Source organism: Marmota monax, unplaced genomic scaffold, assembly GCF_021218885.2.
Source record: "Marmota monax isolate L192 unplaced genomic scaffold, Marmota_monax_Labrador192_F-V1.1 WCK01_AAM20220418_F8-fsc00076, whole genome shotgun sequence".
Lineage (NCBI taxonomy): Eukaryota > Metazoa > Chordata > Mammalia > Rodentia > Sciuridae > Marmota > Marmota monax.
The window spans coordinates 999187-1024792 of record NW_026692843.1 but is presented as its reverse complement, the minus strand read 5'-3'; the positions used below and the strand labels follow the sequence as shown (position 1 = coordinate 1024792).

General features: G+C 37.7%; 1 protein-coding gene across 2 annotated transcripts in view; it reads right to left on the bottom strand.

Moving 5' to 3' along the window:
• Positions 1–4441: 4441 nt before the first annotated feature.
• Acadsb (acyl-CoA dehydrogenase short/branched chain) overlaps positions 4442–25606 on the bottom strand; it is a 40974-nt gene continuing 19809 nt past the window's right edge. The window contains exons 2-11 of one of the 2 annotated variants that reach the window (XM_046448797.2): positions 25044–25218; positions 23855–23955; positions 18556–18762; positions 17862–18032; positions 16906–17031; positions 15608–15700; positions 12853–12942; positions 8620–8757; positions 5949–6048; positions 4442–5247 (exon numbers count right to left, since the gene is read on the bottom strand). In XM_046448797.2, coding sequence (XP_046304753.1) covers positions 5177–5247; positions 5949–6048; positions 8620–8757; positions 12853–12942; positions 15608–15700; positions 16906–17031; positions 17862–18032; positions 18556–18762; positions 23855–23955; positions 25044–25218 — 1272 coding nt within the window. In that variant the 3' untranslated portion in view covers positions 4442–5176. The remainder of the gene's footprint in view (positions 5248–5948; positions 6049–8619; positions 8758–12852; positions 12943–15607; positions 15701–16905; positions 17032–17861; positions 18033–18555; positions 18763–23854; positions 23956–25043; positions 25219–25606) is intronic. The other variant, XM_046448798.2, reaches the window with a different exon arrangement.

The window sequence follows — 25606 nt, the reverse complement described above, 5'->3', positions numbered from 1 at the left end:
CTTTCTTGTTGAGGAAAAATTCTTCTACAGGATACCATGATGGTCCCATTGATATACTTAATAATTTGTCTTTAAAAAGCCATGGGCTACATTTTTGTATTGTATCAACATATGCCCTAATTGTTCTTGGTCTCACTGGGGTGCCTCCTTCCTCTAACAATTTCTCTTCCTCGGAGGCGAACAACTTCAAACCTTGAGTCAACCATTTTCCCCAGTTTGCCTGAGAAAGTTCTAGGAACAGGCAACTTGAAATAAAAACAAAATAAATCAAAACAATAACACATTGTTTTTTGAAATGTTCACCCATTCTATCTCTCTTCCTCAAGGGTGAGAAATTTCACTTACCTCTAAGCTTCAGAAGTTCCCCGTACGGGCCACCAAATGCCGCAGTCTGGCTGGGCACACAATCACGAGCCACCACACAGCTTGTAGATTCAAACAGCAACTCTTTATTCCCGAACTCACACCAGCCGTCTACAATCACGTTCTGGGGAAATCCACGTTCTCTTCCCAAATCCACGTTCTCTGCCCAAATTCACCTCCACTCGGCTTCTATCCCAAAATATACTGTCTGAATCCCGTGAGAACTCAAGGGGAACTCAGGCAGCAGGATACGCCCTATTCCCAGCAGGAATAATCTTAAACCTTAAACCTAAACTGGGAACGCCCTAAACAAGATTATCTTAAAACCGGGAACACCCTAATCTGCCTTGGTCCTTGAGCAAGGTTAAGTACATTCAATGTCACTGCAACATGGGGTACGCTGGCAAGGAAATTGTCATACTTACTTGGCTAATGGCTCCCAGCAGTGGGGTACTGGGGAATTGAACTCAGGGTCACATTACGCTACCAAGCTACCAAGATGAGCCACATCCCCAGCCCTATTTGCATTTCATTTAGAGACAGGGTCTTGCTGAGCTGCTTAGCGCCTTGCTGGCTAAGAACTCATCCTGCCTCAGCCTCCAAAACTGCTGGGATTACAGATGTGCACCACCACACCCGATTTTTTTTTTTGCTGTTGTTAATATTATGTTTTTTCTTTATATTGGGAGCTATCTGTAACAAATACCTGCAATTTAAATAACCCGTAGCCACCACTCAGATTTTTATCATATTCTCTTGTCATTCTTTACACAGCAGGGTAGCTTTTAGTTATTATTTTCTTAAAAATTTTTTTCATATGAAGAGTCGTCTGTGGCTGGGTTCAGTAGTTCATGCCTATAATGCCATTGGCTCAGAAGACTGAGGCAGGAGGACCACAAGTTCAAAGCCAGCCTCAGTAACTTAGTGAGGCTCTAAGTGACTTAGCAAGACCCTATCTCAAAATTAAACAAAATAATAATAAAAAATAAAAAGGTTTGAGGAGTTAGCTCTTTAGCTCAATGTTAGAGTGGCCCTGGGTACAATCTCTGGTACCAAAAAGAAAAAAAAGTCACCTGTGGCATATAGCATGTTGCCGTTGAAACTCTGGAGGAGATGGCATCTTGGCACTCTGTAGTTCATTTATTTTTCAATACTTTTCTAGCCATGTACCAATGAGCATCTTATTGAAATTCTCTATGCCCCAGTCTCCTTGCCTATAAAATGGGATATAAGAGCATCCAACTCATAGGCTGTATGAGTTAATATGTACCAAAAATGAAGTATGACAGTTGGCACAGGCACATGGGAAGCTTAAGAGGTGTTAGCACTTGTCATTCTAACAGATCTGAGGGGGTACTTCTGAATTGGGTTGACCTTGGTAGTTTTCTACTCCATCTTTTTATGAGGATACACCAATGAAAACATTAAAAAGACAGTAAGGTGGGCACACATTTAAATAAGGAGCTGTTCTAATTCATTTACAATGGCAGGTCAGAGCCCATAGTACTTCCGATATAGTAATTACTCAAACATGTTGCTGAATGACAAAAGGAAAATCTGGATTTCTAAAATAATGTAGGAAACAGTGGGTCAGATAAACTGAAATCTTCTATGGCTTTAGACTGTAGTGTACCACTGAGTAAAAAGTACAATAACATAAAGTTTCCAAAAGTAAATCATAAGCCACAGGCTTAAATATCAGTCAGATAATATATGAACCATGAGGATATGCTCAAAAAGAGGTGACTTCTCTACTCAAGAGCTAATTATTTTGCCAGGGGGCGGGTAGAGGACACTGGTAAATTTTTCTTTAGTGTCGTGAATTTAAACTTGGTTTACAGGAGAGGCGAGCTATTGACTTGGTAAACAAAAGTGTTGCATCTATCTTGCAGGAAAATTACATTATTTTCTTCATCTAAATGTGTAAACGATTTTGTCTTATTAAAGTAGCAAAAATCTCCAGTTAATTTAGTGCATTATGTTTTCATTCATCATAAAATATTGATTTTGTAATAGTGAATACATTCTGATAAAAACCATTAAAACAAAACTTTCACTTTATGAAAGATCAGCATAAATAAAGCAGCGAGAATACAACTAGTGAGTGCATTTACTAAACTACAGTATAACAACGAAGTCAAACGATCACATACAATAATCTTCATATTTGATCCCAGCTACAATCTAGGAGAGCATGTTAAATGCCAGTGCCTTTAGCAAGTGATTAATATATGTAAGTGAGACACGGATGAATCCTAATACTTGAAATGTTCATTCTTCACCAGTTAAATCTAAAATAAACCAACACACAATAGCAGGGAAGAAATCCAAGATCTGTTGAACAGGGACAGTGTTAATAGTGTATTTCGATTCTTGTCTTTGTGCCTGCATAATCTTGGGAGAGCAAAGGCTATGATCCTTTACTTTAAAAATGAGGAAATGTCTGGGCGGTTCTCTAAGGTCTTTCTAGGTCTAACCTTCCATGATTCTAAAATTCTTGATACCGATTCATTTTCATGGATGAATTCTCTAACAATACTAATATGGCAGCTGAGTTAAGACCAGCTCCCCCCACCCCCAAATATGGTCAAATAGTTCTCTACTTTCTAATCCCCATCCTCAAACTAATAGCCCAATCCTCAAATTAACAGCCCAATCCTCAAAGTAACAAACAATAACAACAGGCTTCAGGAGGCTGGATCTCCACCAGACACAAACTCAAGATAGAAAATTTTAAAGATCCCAAAGTCATGGTTATCAGAAGAAAAGGTATAATGAAAGAACAACAGGGAAAACCCACAGTATCTTCTCTGGTTAAACAACACAATGATTCACTAACAGAAGATGATAAGATCATATAATAACAAGAATATAGAACATGATTAATTTTGACTATTCTCTGTGACATGCACAAAGTATACACCACAAATTAGAACTTCATCATTCCTAAATATACACTCATGGTCCAGATATATACGGCAGCCTCTGATAACTGCAAATTTAAACATGAGGTTAATTGTACTTTCACAAGTTTCCGACTGTACAGGAAGAGGGTGGGATTCTGTTTACTAATATCAGCTCTTCCTCCATCATCTGTAACATCCACCTCTCTTCCACATCATCAGAGATGAAAAATATCCAAGCCACCCAGGGCATTTCACCCACTTCCAGGGTAGTTCACTGACCCCCTACTCTTATCAAATGACTGTCTTTTTGTTTTGAAAGACTGGATGGGGTTTCCATCATCTTCCTATCTGAATGTAAAGCAGACTCTCTCTTTGGACCAAGGTCTAAATTTGTCCTTATTTCTTCCTAATATTTTAATGTAATTCCTACCTGAATTGTGTTTACACAACTTTGAATACTTAACTATGATTTGCATTGCAGAAATTAACACAACTCAATAAACATGAATGTGTAAAGCAAAATTACTTTGAAAATGTCAGGTTTTCTTAGTATTTATCCTTTCATTAAAGTACAAAAATGCCCCATATAATAATAATAATGATTACTTTCAGTGAAATTGCATGAGGCTTGGAACAATTCTCATGTTTGACCCATGTCTCTTTTTTAGGGAATACAAAACTCTCATCTGTTGTCCTCCTGTGAGAATTTAGGATCCACCCTGGAGGGTTTTTTCCTGCTGAGACTCCCTATATGGAAGGAATGGCATTGCCTGCTATGTATTTTGTTGGGATCCATCTTTCTGTCATTTGTATTGTAGAAAAATATTTACTTTTGTCTTCGCATATATAAAATTGCTTTAAGTTGATTATGATTTTTCAAACTCTACAGCTTCCTTCTATCCCTCATTCCTTATAAAATTCTGATATGCTTCTTAATGGAGGCAACATCTCTCTTTCTTGAGAATCACTGAACCAAAACCCAATTTTTGAATTAGTTACTATTTAGGATGAAGCCCAATAACAAAGTTTGAGAAAAGAGCATTCAATCAAAACAGAGAGAGAGGACTGGGGATATAGCTCAGTTGGTAGAGTGCTTGCCTCGAATCGACAAGGCCCTGGGTTCAATCCCCAGTACCACATACACACATAAAACAAAACAAAAACAAAACACATACACAGAGAAATTATATTATTGAAAATAGTGCAAAACAGAATGAATATTACAATTTTAGACATTTTCAGTTAAAACAACTTCATTTGAACTTCATAGTTGAAAATTAATGCAAAGACAGATTTTTTAAAACGATCGTCTGAAACCATTATGAAATGCAGTTTTTATATAGGTTAATTAAAGTGGCAAATTATATTGCTTTATTATAAGACCTATAAAGTTACACCCTTAATTTCCACCCATTCACTGATTTTTTTTTTTAGAAGTTTTAGATTTTTTCCAAATAAATTTCTATCATTTTTGGCCTCATTTGGCTACTTACAATAAAATCTATAAAGTATCGAATAAAAATCGTTGACTGTAACAAATGTTTCTCTGATGTAGTAATATAAAGATTTAGAAGAAATATAAAATAACTACTTTTTTAATACTTTGATGCCTTCATTTTTCCAAATGTTGACAGAGCAAAGCTTTTGTATACTCTGAAATTACAGTGATAATTTATATAAATATTAACATAAGTTTTAAGTCAATTTTGGAGAAAATATGGATGCATTTCTTCCCAAATTAAAAAATGATCTCCTGTGCCCATAAAGGGAAAAGGCCAAGGCCACAGACCTGGACTGGGGACCTCAATAAAACACAACAATGCCATGGAGCCTAATACCCCCAACAATGCACAGGAGTTTAGAATGTTAGACCAATGGCATTCAGGAGGGGCCCAGACCCAGGGCCATCAGTATTCCTGGTCGATGTACTTTGCAATGGTGTTCAGCTGGATATTGGAAGTTCCTTCATAGATTGTACCTTAAATGAGAGGAAGCAAAAGGAACAATTAGGAAGGGACCCACAGCTAAGAGTCGAAGACAAAACTATAAACACTACCTCTGTAGTTGCTCAAATCCATTGCTAGTCACATTATTTAATGTCCCCAGAATATGGAAGTACTGGACAAAGTCATTTTGACCAAGAAAAGATGACAATTTTCCTTGGCTTATAAAATGTCCAGAATCAGCATGGAGCAATTGAAGATTCTGGTTCCTAAACCATCAATGCATAAGCTCTGACTGTCTCTGAGGAACATGTGGCGTCTGAGCTGGTGTGTTTATTTTCCTTTCAGGTGGTAGAGCACTGGACCACTCCAGCCTGATAGGGCACTTAGCTTCTGAAATTAGAACCCTACTTCAAAAAACAGCATTAAATCACACTAGTCACAAATATTAAGACTTTTAGTAAAAGAAAAATTAAGATAGTAGATCTTGATGCAGTTTTACTCAAAGGCCTGTTGAGGCACTTAAAAAAGACAAATTGATGTTTTTAAAATCCAAATTCAATTTTCAGATAGAAGAGGTGGGCAAAAAAAAAAAATCCAGCTACAAGAAGAGCGCCAATAAACTGAAGAGATTAAAACTACTTATGCCAAGGTACCAGTAAAATAAAATCAACAAATATAATAGCTCAAATGCCAAAATAACAACAAAATAAAATGTAAAAAAAAATCTACTTACCAATCTTTGCGTCTCGGAAGTATTTTTCCACAGGGTAATCTTTTGTGTAGCCTACTCCTCCCATCCATTCAATACATTTACTAGTTGTTAGCCCTGCAATCTACCAAAAAACAAGCAGCAAGTTACATAATGACACCACACAATTTATGATTATAAACACTCGTTAATGATATTTTAGTAACATGGATTTATTATTACTGGCAACTGGAAGGACTGAAGTTGTTTTATAAACTAGCATTTTTTTGTACCATTCTCTCTAATATAAGTATCCTATTAATTTGCAAAATTCCTTTTTCCTTAAGAAAATCAGAATATTGGTGTTCTGTTTGTCTTCTGCAGTACTGGAATGCTAGGCAATCACTCCACCTGACCTACGCCCCCAACCCAGAAAACCAAAGAATTGCTCACACGCATATGCTTTCCACTAGGTATGATTTATTAGCAGACATTTGTCAAGGGTGTCCTTTATACTGCATACTCTGCCAGCCTGTGGGTATACAATGGTTGGCAGTGAGCAGTCACTGCCCCTTTGGTCCTGGTGGTCACGTAGAGAAAGACATTAAACCAAAAGCACAGAAACTGATAAACTGCATAGGGCAAAAGAGGAGCTTGCTGGGAAAGTGATGTGATTTACATGGTGGGATACTGGAGGAGACAGCCTGAGACCTAAATAGGAGTTACAGGGCATGTTTTAATCTGAGAAACAACACGTGCAAAGGTGCCACGGGGAGAAGGGGCTCATCATCCTCAGGGACCTGAGAGAGAGAGCTGATGGGCTGGGTTCAGGGAAAGCTGTGATAAAAAGAGAATGGAGGGGTAGGCCGGCCTTAGAGGAGGGTGAGCAGCTTGACTATTGGTACTGGTCCCTCCAGGATGCCCACAGCCTAATCCTCAGGAACAGAATAAGCTACCTTACATGGCAATGTCTTTGCCACTGTGATTATATTAAAGACCTTGGGATGGAGATTTTATTCTGGATCATCTGGGTGGATCTAATGTCATCACAAGGTTTTTTAATAAGGGACAGAGAAAGGCAAAGTAGTCAATCACTGAAGGCAACAGGAAGTGTGGGAGAGCTTCAACTCTGCTACAGCACTGGCTGTACAGACAGTACAGGAGGAAGAAGTTGAGGAATGCAAGCAGCCTACCTAAGCTGGAATCACATTCTCTTGGGAGTCTCCAGGAAGGCAGGCTTGCCAACATCTTGATTTGATCCCAGTTAGACCCATCTCAGACTTCTGACCACCAGAAGTGGGATACAATAAAGTTACACTGTTTTAGGCCACTTCATTTTTGGTTATTTGCAGTAGTGGTGATAGAAAACTAACACAAAAATATTTGTATGAGAAGGCAATGAAGTAAAGGTTTAAAGTGGAGAGTGACATGACCTCATGGATACTTTGGAGTCAGCAACAGGAACCATGATAGCAGTTAGGTGACTGCAGTAGTTTGGTGAAGAAATGACATGTCTTGCTTGGATGGAGACGTTTCAGGGAGAGAAAAGTACATAAATTCAAGAAATCTTTTGCAGGCAGATCTACAAGAACGGATGACAGATTTAACATGGGGAAGAAGGAGAATGTTAAGATGACACTGAGGTTTCTGACTGGTGCACTGGGTAGATGGGCAGGTTAAGCACAGGCTGGACGCATTAGTTGGAACACAAGGGAGGTTAAGGTAGGAGGATAAATTTAGGGATTGGATGCCGCAGTCTGGCTGGGCACAAATGCCGCAGTCTGGCTGGGCACACAATCACGAGCCACCACACAGCTTGTAGATTCAAACAGCAACTCTTTATTCCCGAACTCACACCAGCCGTCTACAATCACGTTCTGGGGAAATCCACGTTCTCTGCCCAAATCCACGTTCTCTGCCCAAATCCACGTTCTCTTCCCAAATCCACCTTCTCTCCCAAATTCACTTCCACTGGGCTTCTATCTCCAAAATATACTGTCTGAATCCCGTGAGAACTCAAGGGGAACTCAGGCAGCAGGATACGCCCTATTCCCAGCAGGAATAATCTTAAACCTTAAACCTGGAACCTAAACTGGGAACGCCCTAAACAAGATTATCTTAAAACCCGGAACACCCTAATCTGCCTTGGTCCTTGAGCAAGGTCACTTACATTCAATGTCACTGCAACATATCAGCAACATGGGGTACGCTGGCAAGGAAATTGTCATACCTACTTGGCTAATGGCTCCCAGCAATTGGAGAGCTTAAATGAGTATTTAAAATAAATCAGACATATTGTCAAGACTGGGAAATAGCTGTTCAATGATGTGGCTAATTTCTCCAGTCAAACTATAACTCCTTAAATGTTAAGTATGAGCAGAAAACATTAAACACAGACAATTTTTTTCTTTGCGCTTTTAATCTCATTTGCTAACACCTCATCTTCCATGCCCCAACCTGAAACCATGGGCCTGACACCACTGCTCACAGGAGGCTCCTCTGTGGACTTGTTAGGGTGGGCTACCTGAACTGACTACTCATGAAAACACAAGACCCCCACAGAATTAAAATGTTCTCCTAGGGTAGCTTTGCTTTTTTGCTTTTCAACTGTCAGAAGTGAAAAGTCCATGTTACCTACTTGAAAAAAAAACCTGAGTTCAGTCAACATTCTTAAGTGGAAAGGTAAAAATAAAAAATTCCATTTTTTTTTTTTTACCTCTGCTGCATAATATTTGGCCATAGATGCTTCTTTGATGAATGGTCTTCCAGTTTCTACAAGCCTAGCAGCGTTGTATATCAGTAATCGTGTAGCTTCCAGCTGGGTGGCCACATGAGCCACTTGGTGTTGGAGCCCCTGTAACATTCAAGGCCCAAGATGGAGAGTTAGGATCTCTTGAGACAGCTTTGGTCCTTTCAGAAGATATAACCCTGACAGATTCAAAATATATCCCAAAGGAAATTCATACTCATTTCTAAAATACTTTAAAATCTCCAATCTAAAAATGAACTAAGACATTACAAGATTGCTCTTTTCTCAGAAAAATTCAAAGCTCATGCAATTCTTTATAATTGTCAAGATTTAATATCTCAAAGTCAGATTTAAAAATCTGAGTGTTATTAACAATTATTTTCAATTCTCTTTTATGATGAAAATTGAGCTTAAATTAAACTCTAATAGCAAAACTTTATATTCTTTATTTGATAGAATTAAGAAAATTCTGGGGCTGGAGTTGTGGCTCAGCGGTAGAGTGCATGCCTAGCACATGTGAGGCCCTGGGTTCGATCCTCAGCACCACATAAAAATAAATAAAATAAATGTGTATATAAAAAAAGAAAATTCTGATTTTGCACATGGTCTCAAGGCATCACATGATATTAAATGCAAAGTAATGAAGGAATATTTGAAGCACCCCCTTTGAGTGACTTTATTAATGTGACTTTACTAAAAAACCCAATAACAGATACCACTTTCTTTAAGGTTATAGAAAACAGAACAAGAACTTAAAAAAAACCACACTAAAAAAACTCATACCACTCTGATATTTTTGAGGGTAAAAAAGTGAGTGATTTAATGAGTGAGAAATGAATGATAATATTTAGAGTTATAAGCAATTTCCTGGAAATCTAGGCACAAGATGTTTATTATAGACTGAAATGATTCTCATGCTTAACTTATCTATTCACCCAGACATTTATTGAGCGGCTAGTATATGCCAGGCACTATGCTGAGCAATGCAGACATCACACTGAACATTATAGTCAAGAGTTCCCTGTCCTTCTGATTTATGGCATCCTGCAGGGAGAACAGACAAATAAATATAATAATCTGTGCTGAATGTTAAGACAGACTCTTGATTGGGCAAGTACTCATATAATCCCAGGAATGGCCTTTCCTAAACAAAAGGGAGGAATAAACTGCAGAAAAATGGCACTGTTTGCAAATACCCTGTAGATTCTTCTGTCTGTGGTACGAGATACATCAAATTTTGATGTGTATAAAAAAGACTAAGTTACATACATATAGGTTATGAAACATGGTAACAAACCAAACACCCTCAAATCTATGTGTAACACAAATATCTTCTCCATTATGATCTTTTTACTTCCTGGCATCTTCTTTTAAAAAATTAATTAATTTATTTGTTCTAATTAGTTATACATGACAGCAGAATGCATTTCAATCATAGTACATAAATGGAGCACAATTTTTCATTTCTCTGGTTGTATACAAAGTAGAGTCACACCATATGTGCAGTCATACATGTACCCAGGGTAATTATATCCATTTCATTCCACCATCTTTCCTACCCCCATGCCCCCTCCCTTCCCCTTGCCCTATCCAAAGTTCTTCCATTCCTCCCATGCCTCGCCTCCTGCCCCATTATGGATCAGCATCCACTTATCAGAGAAAACATTCAGCCTTTGGTTTCTTGGGATTGGCTTATTTCACTTAGCGTGATATTCTCCAACGCCATCCATTTATACCTGCAAATGCCATGATTTTATTCTCTTTTAATGCTGAGTAAAATACTTCCTGGCATCTTGTGAGGGAAAGAAATTTGGTAGTCAAATTCACCAATTTTATCCTTTATGATTAGTTCTTATGTGTTTTATTCTGTTTTCCCCTGTGATTTTTAAAGTTTTGCTTCTTACATTATCCCTTTAATACATCTGAAATCTATTTTCTGCATATGGTGTGAGGTAAGGATAGTTTCATTATTTACAATTTCATCTTTAATATATATCAATTTGCATACCTGCATGGATCTATTTCTGGCCTTTCTATTTTGTTCTATCAGTCAATTTGTCTATTTCTATGCCAATATCAATGTTATGAAAAGTTTTTCTAGCTTCTTATGTGAAACTCAGAGATTCAGACTGTTTTCATAAAATACATTCAGTTCATTTAAATCTACAGTCACCATCCATGTTGTCTATTCTAGTAAGTACACACAAGGCAGAAAAGGGATAGTGGTTGTGTTTCCTTCCCTAAAGAGCACACTGTTGCTGCATATTAGTTCCCTAAATACACTGTGAGCACAGGGCCTGGCATGAAGAGCATGTTCGACAAACTGAAAGAAGTAAGGAGGAGGTCTGGTCTTTACCCTCCCGAGTAAGAAATAAATGAACATATGCAAAGCAAACCCAAATCATTCTAATGAGACGAAATACATAAAACCCTACTAACTTTAATCAAAGCTTATATAGTTAATGGTGGTTTTTAGGATCAAATTTCTAAGTTTCAAAAAAATTACTCACCCCAGGTATTTCTAAAACTGTCTTTGTGATTACACTTGTTAGTACATCTGACCCCCAGGTGTACATGTGTATATATTTATATATGTATATACACATATATAAATGTGTATATTATACGTATATGCATACATGTAAACACTGTTTCCTGGGTGTTTCCTGCAGAGAAGATCAACAGCCTCCTCAAACCCTTCTCGCCTTCTGTCCTTGCTGTGAGCTATGTGGAAGATGGCTCTGAGATAGGACTTGAGTACAATGAAATGCAAGACCAAAAACTAAGACAAAAACCTGTAATTTTGGTACCATACTAGTAACATGACCTTGAAAACTTGCCCTCCAAGTGCCTCAGTTTCCTGAGTATAGCATGGGGATGACAGCATGGGCTGTGCAGGCTCTGGTCAGGTGTGCCATGCTCAGTCTCTGGGTCTTGGATTAACTGCATGTCCATGGCTTTATATCTCCACACATGCAGTTTGAGTATGCTCATGTGATGTCTAGTGATTATAAACCTGAAGACAATGTAGCATGACAGAGCTGATAGTATAGTAAGAAATTATACTTGGAACTCAGACTATTAAAATAAAAAGGGAGGTTTTTGCAACTATGTAAAGTAATTATTCTGGAATTTTAGGTAATACACTTCAGGGTGCCTGCAATGCCTGGTAAGCTGCTTCTACAGGCTGTCCTGACGCTGGTAAGACCTCAATATGGACAAGAATACCCTTGCCATCAAGGAATCCCTGAATGCCCTATCAGTGGACCAGTCCAGTATTTCCCAAAATGTCTGGTTCAGAGTATCTCAATTGCATTAGCAAACTGTATCTCCAGTAAGATGCATGTGTCAAGGTGCCCTCTGAGATTACCACATGGGTCTGGTCTGACTAGGGCACTTAAGACGAGTTTTACCATCTACTGAGAACTATTACACCATGAAGTGTGTTAAACACTTCACACATATCTAATTTAAAATAGGATGTCTCATATCATATTATCTTTATATTATAAATGAGGCATTTGAGGCTTAGAGTGATCAAAGCCTAAAGCTATGACAGATTGAACACCCGGATTTGAAAATGTGAAATCCATAAATGTCCCAAAATCTGAAAATTTTTGAATGGCAACATGATGCCACAAATGAAAAAATCTACAACATGAAGCTTTGTTTTGTGTACAACATCATTAAGTACGTCATATAAAATTACCTTCAGGCTATGTATATAAGATGTATTTGAGGTACAAATGAATTTTGTGTTTAGACAGGGGGACCATCCCCAAGATGTCTTATTATGTCTATGTAAATATTTCAAAATCTGAAAACACCTGATATCTGCAACACTTCTGCTCCCAAGCATTTCAGATAAAATGATACACAATGTGCAAGTAGCAGAACTAGGATTTGAACCCATGAAGTCTGACTTCAGACTTCATGTCCTGTACTTACGAAGCAGTGAGGAGAAATCTCTGAAAAATTCACCAAGACATCCCATGTCACAGCACAGCTGGAACACAAGGATGACAGTTCCACCCTTGACAAAGATCAAAGCATGTACAAGTGCATGCTCAGAGGCCTATTCCTGCCCTCCTCCCTCCATTAAAATCCCCTCCAGTGATTCCCTCCATGGATTTTCAACAAAGCTCCTTATCAACTGGAAGAGAGGAGAGTCTGGGATAGTAGAACAGTCTAATTATGTACCTGAAAATCAAATATTCTTTGGCCAAATTGTATCCTTTCTTTAATATATGGAATGGTGTAGTCAAAGCATCCTTGGGCCAGTCCCAGCATCTGTTTAAAAAAAAAAGAAGGAAAAGAAAACCAGAATTTCTCACTTTTCCACAAGTTTATGGTTGTAGTTACCCAAGTCATAAATTACTTTTCTAGCAGATTGAACAGATGGAGTAGGAGGAGAACTTGATCTACCGAAGTGCTGAGGTATGTATTAACTACACATCTTCATCTATTGCATTTATAGAACTGAACTTCCAGTAACTGGGAGAAAATCTGGACTGGTGTCATATAAATATGAGTGTATTTAATTCTAGGACAGAGTAAATCTTCTGGCATGGCTGTATTCATGCAACTAAGCTACTGTTTAGGAATCTTTTTCTTTAAGCTCTGATCCTCTAGGCACAAAGTGAGCCACAGAAATTCTGCCCAGAACTGGCCTTCAAGACAGTAATAAATGTCCTCTCCAGTCCTTCCAGAAGTCAAATATGGAAGATCACTTCTTAACCTTCTACCTTCCTATCCATTTTGCCTATAATTAATGAAAGTTCCAATGGAAGGGACATCAGAACATAACAGAACAGGATTTCCCAAACTTAGATGCACATTAGGATCATTTGGGGAACTTGATTAAAACAAATCCATGCCTGGGTATAACATCTGAGTATAAGAACTGAATCCAAATCTTGGAAGTGGAGGAGGTGGTTAAGTGTGTTCTAAACATCAGCATTTTAAAACTCTGGGTGATTTAATGCACAGATAAGGTTGAGAACAACTGATAGCATCTGGTAAAATCATTAATTTACAAGTTAGAAGAATAAGGGATGGTATTTAACAATTTTAGCTGAATTATGTCACTGCTAATCAATTCTATATCTATTGAATTATTTGAGCTTATAAATGGTTTCTAAATTTCAACATTAGGTAGCTATTAAATCACTAATTATGTCAAACTATGGAGGTTTTTAAAAAGGAAAAAAAATCAATAGTTAAAGCTTTAGGGGGAATGCCCACAAACATCAATATTTCATTAGTGTTCATTCATATTTTCATTTAGCCTTTACTTTGAACTCTCTGCAGAACAGAAGATAATGTTAAATATTAAAGAAACAGCTAGGCATGCTGGTTCATTTCTGTAATCCCAGTGACTTGGAAGGCTGAGGCAGGAGGATTACAAATTTAACACCTTGGCAAAGTAGCGAGACCCTGTATCAAATAAATTAAAAGGGCTGGGGATGTATCTCAATGGTAGAGTGCCTCTGGCTTTGATCCCCAGTACTTGAAAACAAAAAACAAAACAAAAACAAAAAAAGAACATAAGAAAATTAAAGGGACAAAACCCCCACAAACCCCAATTTAAAGTGAGGCAGTAGGCTCAATGCTTCTGGCTATAAGAAAAGATGATGCCAGTCATAACTAGAGTTTAAAGCATGGAAACAATAGCCTATACTGACACAAAAACTGAAGTCATTAGTTATTAATCAAAATAAGCTATTTCATCTCAGTAAAATGTTTCCATGAAAAATACTGAAGAACCAAATTTTCTCCAACTGCAGTGTTTTGAGGATGGATGACCTCAGTTCACTCTTTTACCTATGCCTCTTCCTCTAAAAGCCATCCACAGAGACATAATTACTATCTGACCTTAACTTTTCATTAGGTTATAAGATAACTTGGAGTAATTAGACTAAAGACCATGCTGTGTATTTTACTGCCAGAATATCTCTATTATTTAAATGCCTGGGAAAAATCAGGTCTGGTACTGTAGTTTTTAATGCCACATCTGATGAAATTAAATCACAGAAAAACTTTAAAAAGGATAGATATGCCAGTGCTCTTTAGTAACATATTACCTAGCTTTGTGGGAAACTTAGGTTAATTACTGATCTAAAGAACACTCTGTTGGGCTGGGGATGTAGTTCAGTAGTAGGGGTAGCAGGCATGCTTAGCATGTTCAAGGCCCTGGACTTAATTACCAGCACCAAAATGAACAGTTTGTTAAGAAAGTAACAGCAGCAGGAAAATATCTGGAGTAATACTCTAACATTTAACTATTCCAATTGCTAATGTATATCAATGTACATCAAAATCTAAAAGCTCTAAATTGAATTTCAGATATTCATATATAATAAACTAAAGCCTTTATTCATTTCGTTAATCTAGAAAATAATGTAATTTAATATAAAATGAATATATACAATACGGTAAATCTGGTAAAAATTTGAGTAATTCTCAAATTACACTGTGTATTTATTTATGGCTGTTTTATTTCATGTGCCACAAAAAATTGCTCCATTTTCACACTTGTAAAACACTAAGCAGTGAGTCTTTCATTGTTTGAGTCAGAGATCACAGAGAACATGTATTTATTCTTAATTTAAAAGATGTCTTCCAGAATGAATTTCATGCTTTGAGATGCTGATTTTATAAAAATTACATATTTAACTTATAATACATTTTAGAAGTTATTGAGTCAGGTATTAGATAATATTTCAGTGTTCTCAAAATAGAAAACATGTTATCACTAAGCCATTGTTTGGTTCTCTGGGTACTTACATAATTGACTAAAGTGGAATCTGAAATAACAAGCCATTCTTTCATCTCATGTAAAGGAAGGGTGCCATCTTGTGTTCAAAAGCTTCCACATTCTCATTGGTCTTACTGTATTTCTTTATTTTTACATTTTAATTGGCTCATATTGTGGAAGAGTTACAATTTGACTTACCTGTGCAGCAATTCCTATTCTGCCTTCATTAAGACTTCCTATAGCATACTTATAGCCGTGGCCAATTTGTCCCAAGATATTGGCTTCTGGAACCTGAAAATACAAATGTGCACCTTTTTCTCAATTTAATTTGACATAATTTGATTTGATTACACACATATTTAAAGGCTCATATACTTCCAATTTGTGTGATAGTACCTGATCACAGTACTTATTAAAATCTAATGAGATTATCTGCTGATTTCTCCAAGTCTCTACAACTACTTCCCCAAGTCGGTTATTCACTATTGCATTGTGCAGAGCCTAGCAGTCTGCTCCATAAATGAATGAATGACTCTAGAAAAAGGGAATGTTGAACAATTCATCAATTGCATAAATAACAATTTTCCTCCAATTCTTATCTGTATATTAATAGTGTAAGATAACATCACTAGGAACTATAAAAAACATGAAGTACTTGTAAAATAATAAGGTTTTCTTCTGTTGAGATGATTCATCCTTTTTTAAAAGTCAACTGAGGCATGTGTGTAGTGTGTTTATACATACCTGTGTGCATGCAAAAGAGAGAAAAAAGGAGGAATGAGAAAACAGACTAAAATGTACTTGAAAATAAGATTAAAGATTCAGATTGGGAACAATAAAAAATACTTAGCTTTATAATATGGGCAATTAGGAGAGGGAGCAGGGCAGAATGGGAAAGAAAAAGGAGAATCAGAAGGTCAGGGGAGGGAAGTAGCCAAACCCAAATGACAACTATAAAGTTATCTCCTACCCCCACCCCAGACACACAGGTGCATGAAGATCAAGCTCCACTATGAGTGATGGGAAACCCATGACAACCTGTCATGCCTGTGTAAAAGCTCTGGAGCCTCAGCCTCAGCACTCCAGCTATCTTGTTTTGTGGGGTGCTACCTCCTTACTCTTCATTCTCACTGAGCAACATCCCCATCTTGTGGCCTATGGTGCACTGACACCAGACTTCCTTCACAAGTACACCAAGCTTTATAAAGTAGTAGTCATTCAGAAGTATGCAAGTTATAAAACATAACAGGTTAATTCTCAGCATTTTATTCTGAGCCAGTTACTGGGCAGAAAGGTTTCCATTCTGGTCTAAACTACTATGAAAAGTACTCTGGTGACAACTTAACCTAAGAGCACTTTTAGGATTCCACAAAACACTCTCCTGTGCGTACCGTTTGCCACTTAGTATTTTGATAGCTCTCTTGCACACCCACACTCCCTATGGTACCACCCGAAGCTCCTTTCACAGTACTTTACTGATTATTCTAAATACCCACCTTGACATTTTCAAATGTTACTGGGCAGGTGGAAGAAGCTCTGATACCCAGTTTATTTTCTGCTTTCCCTATATGAAGGCCTTCTGTATCACGATCTACTAGGAAGCAGGTGATTCCTCTATATCCCTAGAAAGAAGATTTAAAATTCTATTTCCACTTGGATTTATAAAATCTCTTGTTTATAAAGGGTTCCAAGGAAAAAGAAAACTAAAAATGGACTTTAGAATACTTAGGAAAGAACTCTGAATGTGTGCATTATGAAATAAGTGGAAGATGTGAGATACAACACCAGGAACCTTGCCATTTCTTTTGCTTCTTCAGAAACCATAATGGATATTAAAATTATTTTTGTCATAAGGTATGATTATGAGAATCCCATGTTTTAAATTTAATTTTATTAAATACCTTAAAGTTTTTCAATTCAATTAAATGTTATATTAGTGGAAATATTAAAAATATACTTTTTTTTGTGGTACTGGGGATTGAACCCAGGGACACTCTATATACCCAGTCTTTTAAAATTCTTTAAAATTTTGAGACAGGGTATCACTAAGTTGCCCAGCTGGTCTTGAACTTGTGATCCCCCAACCTAAGCCTCCCAAGTAGCTGAGATTACATGTCATTGTGTCCAGCTCTAAAACATTCTTAAAAATAAATGTACTACATAGGTACTTAAATTCTTCACTATTAAAATTTGAAATTATATAAAATTAAAGATTGGCTTCTTCTATAGCATATTAGGAGATAAATAACAAATGGTCTCATGTAATTAATAATTATGTCAAAATATTTTAAGAGATTAATAAATAAGGTGAAAAGATGCCAGTTCAATCTCACATTTTCAGTACCAAGGAAAATATAAATTTAAGACTAAGTCCTACAAAGGAAATGGAAGGAGGAAAGAAAAAGAGAAAAGATGAGGAGGAAAAGAGAAGAAATTTTGTTTTCAAACTTACACGGGTAGGGTCCACATTTGCGAAAACCAGGAAGAGTCCTGCATGTGCAGCATTGCTAATCCACATCTTTGACCCATTGATGAGATAGTAATTTCCCCTTTTATCAGCTCTGGTCTTCAAAGCAAAGGGGTCACTACCTGCTCCAGTCTCTGAAAGGCAGAAGCTTCCTACCTACACACATGAGGAAAAAAAAGTCCAAATAACAATTGCATTTATGTTCTGCATGACAAATGCTTATAGCAAAATGGACATTTGTAAATAAAACCCATAGCTACTTTTTAAAAAGTCTATATTTATCAAAACAGTACTCTCACAGTATTATTTCCCTCAAACTACCACACTATTTGCCTAAGACAAATTTGCAGACTTGAGAATACATGCTTAAGTTTATCTAAATTAATTCTAATAATTAGAGGAGAAAGCCAACTCAACACAAATGAAACTATCAACAAAAGAATTGGAAAACAAAATTGTGACAAAAAAGAAATAATTTTACTGTATAAATTTCCAAGTGGCAAATGAGAAGCAGAGTCCCCCCCCCCCCCCCCAGTAAGTTACTGAGCACGGCTTGATTAATTTATGGTGCTGCATTGTGTCCTAGATAATAAAAGTTAACACTGCAGCTACTTTTCTCCTGAAAATATTGCAAACTTAGAAAAGACCAAACCATTTCAACAACTCATTTTCAACTCACTTTTTCTGTAACCAGTTTAGGAAGATGGGTAGTCTTTTGTTCTTCTGTTCCATGTTTTTTAATCAGCTTGTTAATTATTGTGTTCTGGATGTCACATACGAGAGCAACAGATGCATCAACTTTGGCTAATTCCTCTATGACTAGGATACTGGAAAAAAATGAGAATCCTGTTCCTCCATACTTTGCATCAACTTCAATACCCATCAACTAAAGGAAAAACAAGAAAACAGATTAAGCAGTCTATTTTTATGCCTGAAAATTTCTTGCAAGAAAAGTTAAAAATACACTGTAAACATAGATGTTTTTAGTTCATAAAAAATTAATTAATCTTTGGTACTGGGGAATAAAACCAGGGCATTCTACTGAGAAACATCCCAGTCCTTTTTATTTGCTTTTTATTATTTTTATGTTGAGGCAGGGTTTCACTATGTTTCTGAGGCTGGCCTTAAACCTGCCATCCTCCTGTCTCAGCCTCCCAAGTCACTGGGATTATAGGTGTGGGCTACTGTGGCTAATTTGATATCAGTAAATGAAAAAAAAAAAAACCTGTAACAGAAATAATTTATTTTGGAAAGGAATAAAATTGTATTCTAGACCTATTATTTTCTTTTGGGCCTCCAAAAATGAAAATAAGAGGTAAAATGCTTTTAAGAGTGTTTAGTCAGTTTTGCATTGCTGTGGCCAAAAGACCTGAGAAGAAAATCTCAAGAGGAAACATTTATTTTGGCTCATGGTTTTAGAGATTCAGTCCCTAGTAGGCAGACACCATAGCTCTGGGCCCAAGATGAAGAAGAACATTGTGACAGAGGGCATGACAGAGGAAAGCAGTTCAGGACATTGTGGTCAGAAAGCAGAGAGAGCTCTATGCACTAGGGACAAAATATAAACCCCAAATATAAATTCTTAGGGACTCATTCCTCCAGCCATGTCCTACCTGCCTTCAGTTATCACTTTGTAAATTCATATCAGTGGAATAATGCATTGATTAGATTAAAGCTCTCATAATCTAATCATTTCACCCCTGAAATTCCTTGCATTCTTGCATTCGGGGGACACCTTATATCTACACCATAACATTCCAACCCTGGACCCCCCAAACTCAAGCCCATCTCAAAATGCAAAATACATTTAGTCTATTTCTAAGTGTCTCCATAGTCTTAAGTTACAGCATTACCCAAAGTCAACGTCTGAGACTCAAGGCAAACTTAGCTATGAGCCAAGATCAAAAGCAAGTAACATATATCCAATGTATAATGAATGGCCCAGAATAAACATTTCCATTCCAAAAGGGAGAAACAAGAGTATAGGAAGAAGGAAGACTGAAATCCAGCTGGCCATACAAGTTTTGTAGCTCCACATCCAGCATCTGGGGCACATGGCTTTGTGAGTTTTCTCCAAATTTTGTGCAGCTTCACCCCATGGCCTTGTTGGTTGCAGCTCACATGACCTTTCTCTTGGCTTATGTCCGCTCGATTCCTGCAGCTTTCCTCCGCAGATGTTCCACATTAATAGCATCTCTCAATCTGTGGGTCTCCACCGCAGCTTAGGCTTCCTTCTCACATCTTCATGCATCATCCTCTTGGTGCACCTCACAGGAACTCCAACTCTGCTACACTCTGCCTGGCCTCCGAGGCCTTCCTTTGAAATACTGGTGGGGGCCTCCATAACCTGAACTCTAATTCTGCAGTCCTGCAGAATTGGCACTATGTGGTTGACACCAAGGTCTGCCACCACCTTGAGTAGTAGCCAAGCGTTCCTGGGACCATGGCTGTAGCAGCCTCTGAGTCCGGATGGCTGAGAAGAGTAAATTAACTTCCTAGGTCCCCATGTGCAAGCAATGTTCCCCCAGGGACTCAATGGAATTTTAACTTTTACACCCTTGAGCCTGATATGGTTGTGGTCTTGCCAATTCCTGAGAAGCTCTCAAGCCATCTTTTCCATTGTCTCTGTGCAAAGTATTTAGCTTCTCTTTATACTGCTGTAATGTCTTTAATAATCATATCTCAGCCCTAGCTTTACTGGTACTTTCCTAGCCAAACTGCAAGTTTTTCCAAATCTTTCTGCTTTGCTTTCTGCTCCTGATTAAACTTGATTAAAAGCATCCAGAAATATCTATGCCACCCCTTGAATGCTGTGCTATCCTGAAATTTTGTCTGCCAGATTAATAAGTCCATCATCTTTAAATTCAGCCTCACAGAAAGTCTCAGGATGCAGGCAAACATAGAAAACTTGTTAGCCAGAATGCTAACATGAACAGCCTCTAGCCCAATTTCCAATAAAGTCCTCCCTCTCCTCTGAAACCTCATGAGCCCAGTCTTTACTGTCTGCAGTCCTACTGGCATTCTGTTCTGCTGAGTTCCCACCAGCCATCCATTAAACTACACTCACAACATTCTAAAGCTTTTCCAGTTTGTATTTCTAAACTTTTCAAAATTCCTCCCCTCATAAACCAGCTCCAAAGGCTTCTGAGCCACATGGTCAGCCTAGTCATAGTAATGACCCCACTTCTCAGAATCAAATTCTGTTTAAGTTTTCTCTGTGTCACTGTGACTCAAAGACCTGAACAGAACAACATAAAGGAGAAAAAATTTATTTTGGCTCACAGTTTTAGAGGTCCAGTCCATGGTCAGCCAATTCCATAGCTCTGGGCCCAAGGTGAAGAAAGATATCATGATAGAAGGGCATGACAGAGAAAAGCAGTTCAGGACATGGCAGTCAGAAAGCAGAGAAAGAGAGCTCTGTTCACTAGGGACAAAATATAAACCCTAAAGGCATACCACCAGTGACCTACTTTCTCCAGTCACACCCTATCTGCCTACAGTTACCGCCGAGTTAATCCATATCAGTGGATTAATCTACTGATTTGGTTAAAGTTCTCATAAAAATAACCATTTCACCTCTGAACATTCTTGCATTGTCTCAAAGATGAGCTTTTGGGGAACACCTCAGATCTAAATAACTGAAGGGAATAAGAAAATATCTTACGAAATATAAACATAACCTGATGTCCTTTCTTGCTAATAACTATAGGAGTTGTTTTGGTCTTTCAACACTATCCCCTTTATACCACTTTGAATATAATAAGTAAATACAAGAAAACGACTAGCCCTCAAGGGGAAACATTTACAATTTCATTTAGCATAATCTCTTCTAGACAGGTTTCTTGATATTTTCAGCTGAGATAAGGGTTGAATGACCAATCCACTTGCAATTTTAGCAAGTCTAGGATGGCTAGCAGATAATACTTGGCACTATTTGCTAGAGTCACATTTGACCAGGCACAGGTGCCTGATAAACACAACAAAATGTTGGCCACAGACTTCTAATAACCTTGATACAGGCCAACTGATCAGTCACTACTCCTAAGTCTGACATATGAATCTTCCTCAGTAACACTCATTCCATTTTTATTTTTAACTTTTTTAAAAAATATATATTTTAGGGGGCTGGGGTTGTGACTTAGTGGTAGAGTGCTCGCTTAGTACACGTGAGGCACTGGGTTCGATCCTCAGCACCACATAGATATAAAATAAAGATTGTGTCAACCTAAAACTAAAAAATAAATATTAAAAAAATTATATATATATATATATTTTTAGTTGCAGTTGGACATAACCTTTATTTATTTATTTTTATGTAGTGCTGAGGATTTAACCCAGTGTCTTGCACATGCTAGGCAAATACTCTACTGCTGAGCCACAAGCCCAGCCCCAACATTCCATTTTTAAGAGACTTTATTTCAGATAGGAACATGTGAACATGTGAATCAAGACCTATAGCTGGTAATGGATAAATGATAATGCTCCAATTCTCACTATACTCTCTGGGAATCACTCCATGTTATGTATGGTCAGGGTTATGGCTGTCATGTTTCAGGATGAAGAAAGATTTTGCCGCTATGAAGGCAGAAACACAAAGGGGATGATTAAAATGTGAGAGAACCAGAAATGATGCTCTCTGAGGAAAACCTGAGGATCTGGGCATGCCTGGAGACTAGTAGGCCTGACAGCTACCTGACTATAATTTTTGGAGCAGCCATTGGAGATACTGCTTCTCTATAAAAAGTCATGAACTTCTCAACTGGAAAATAGGTGTCAGGTGACTAAAGAGCTGAGACAACAGGTGTTAGGTAAGTGGAACTACTCTAAGCAGAAGCAATTTATGGAGCTGGGTACTAGGAGCATGAAGCCTCTGAGGTCTACCACCTCAGGAGAGGCCTTAGAGAAGCCTACAGGGTCATAAACCACGACAGTGAAAGCTAGCTAGCGACGAACTCATTCAGTCTGTCTGTCTTATGTTCTGGACTTCTGATTGACCTGGTGTGGCTCCACATAAGGTTCCATGCTCCCAAGAGTTTCTTTGCTAACACAAAGTTGGAAAAAACACTAAAAGCTGGTCACTTTAAAATAGGAAGAAATGAAATTATATGGCTAAGTGGCAAGGTTATTTTTCAAACAGGATGACAGATGAAATTTAGGACAATGAAATAGCAGTGACTAATTCTGTTCCATCCTTAGTAAAAAAAAAAATCACTTTGCATCTATGGAGAAGGGAGAAATCAGGAGTGAGTGTGGTGATTTTTAAATGTCCTCCTTGGAGTCCCCATGTCCTCCTTGGAGTCCCTCATAACCTCTTCTAGCCATAATCAAAGTAGTTCTATTTTAATCTTTTTTGTCTGTTTCACTAAAGGTCTAGTGACTTAAAAAGTTAGAAATCTGTTACCCTGGTTAACATGGAATTCAGATGTCACCCGTTTCTAAGTGTCTAAGCTGAGCACACACGTAGGAGACTCAGGTAGAATGAACCCTACACTATGGCATCTTATTGTTGCTGTGGCAGTTGTCCTGTGCATTGCAGGATGCTGAGCAGTATCCCTTGATGCTGTGACATAGAGTTAAGGAAATAGGCTTTGGAGTCCGAAAAACTTGATCTGCTCTCTCCATCATCATTTCCTCATTTGAAAGAGCTGCAGTGGTGCAAAGGGCAGTGCATTATTCCTACTCCATTGGATGCCTGCAACATGCCCCCTGGAAGGCCTAAAGAAATCACTCTCTCACTGCCAACTTTTTTCTTAAAAAACACAATATTTCCATTTATAATGTTAATTCAACTACTAAAAATTTTAAGTATATAAATATTAATGAAGACCTCCAATGAACAGAGAGCACAGACATTTTTTAGCTAGGAAACAAAGGGTTCATTATGCTCATTACAGTCCTTAAATTAAAAGAACACATGAGTGTTAACACTGGAAAGTATCTACAGAAGCTTGAAATTGGAAGAATTATAAAATATATACCCCTTGTTGGAATAAGCCTTGGATTACTGATTTTTCCATTTTTGAATTTTCATCCATGGTTGAAACCAAAGGAGCAATCTCTTCCTGTGCGAATTTTTTAACTGCAGAAAAAAGAATCACTATTAAGTCTACGTTCAAGTGGTAGTCATTTTAATAATAACTATAATCATCATTGATAGTTTGCTGATAAACTTTAATTTTTAATTTAAGTTAAATGCATGTGAGTGCACTTATTCTTTTAAAACAGAAAATATAAAGTTTCTTTAATATAGAAAAGTATAATTCTCCAACTCCCTTTGTAATCCTTGATGCCATTAAAAGTAAGTAACATATATAAAAATATAAACAATATAGAAAGCATAAAATGAAAAATGAAAGCCTTATTCCCTGTTCTGGCTACCCACCCCTCTCCCCAAAGGTTACTATTTTTATGTTTATTATGTATTTTTTCTGAAAACTTTTCTTTGAAAATCATCTGTGTCTACACAGACACATGAATTATCCATTTATCTGTCAACTTATATCTCTACACAAAGGAATCATATGAAACACATTCAACCTTCTCCCCAAGCATGTCTAGATCTTTCCATGCCAGCACACTCCATCTAACATGGGCCTTTGAATAGCTGCATGGCCACACAGAATGAGGTTTCTCCACCTCAGCACTATGGACACTTTGAGGCAGGTGAGTCTTTGTTGTGGAGTCGTCCTGTGTACTACAGGATGTTTAGCAGCATCCCTGGCCTTTATACAACTAGCTGCCCACAGTAGGTGCCCATTCCAAGGCTCTCTAAGAAACTTTTTATTTTTTTATTTTTTAGTTTTCGGCTGACACAACATCTTTGTTTGTATGTGGTGCTGAGGATTGAACCCGGGCCGCATGCATGCCAGGCGAGCGCACTACCTCTTGAGCCACATCTCCAGCCCTCTAAGAAACTTTTTAACAAAGCAGCTTCTGGCAAGAACTGGGGAAGCAGAGACCAGAGGTTGGGGGCCCTTCAACCAGAAAGCATTTTAGTCTATTGTTGTTTTTAACTTTTAGATATATATCACTGTTTTTTTTTTTAAAGTCAGAAAACTCCATTCACAAACTTAATGAATTCACCTTTCATCTGTCATATGTAATTTCATATTGCAGACCCCACTCATGACCAGAGGAGTAACAAGGTAAAGTGAGAAATGTACTCACCTGCACTCTTTATCATCATTTCCTCGTCTGTAAATGTTTGCAGTGGCACAAAGGGTAGTGCATTATTTCTGACATCAAGGACAGCTTCTGACTGGGAAGATTTTAGGACACGAGGAGGAATTTTCCAAGACGACAGGCATGTTGGGAAGTTTCTTCTTAGCTTTAGGAACAGCCCCTGATGAAAGAGGGAACACATACACACACATGAAAGTAAAAAAGTGATTGAACATCTGTTGCTTTGGGGATAATTTCATAACCCATTCTTATATTTCACCTCACCAAAATGAGAGCTTGACTTAGTAGATTTTAAAATTCATTGTCTTTTGAACAAACACAAATTAGTTTAACATTATATCTTCTTTTCCCAGAAATTGATGGCCAAGTAACTTTTTCCAATCAAGGAAACAGAGCTTTCTAGGTGGAACTCACTGTCAAAATGTATTTCTCAGTTCACTGACTTTTTGGATAGGGAAACTGGGACACAGCGCTGCTAATGTCTACCACTGACCACTGTCAAGAGCATTCTCTCGTGGGGCACAGGAGCAACTGGAGGAGTGGCACTG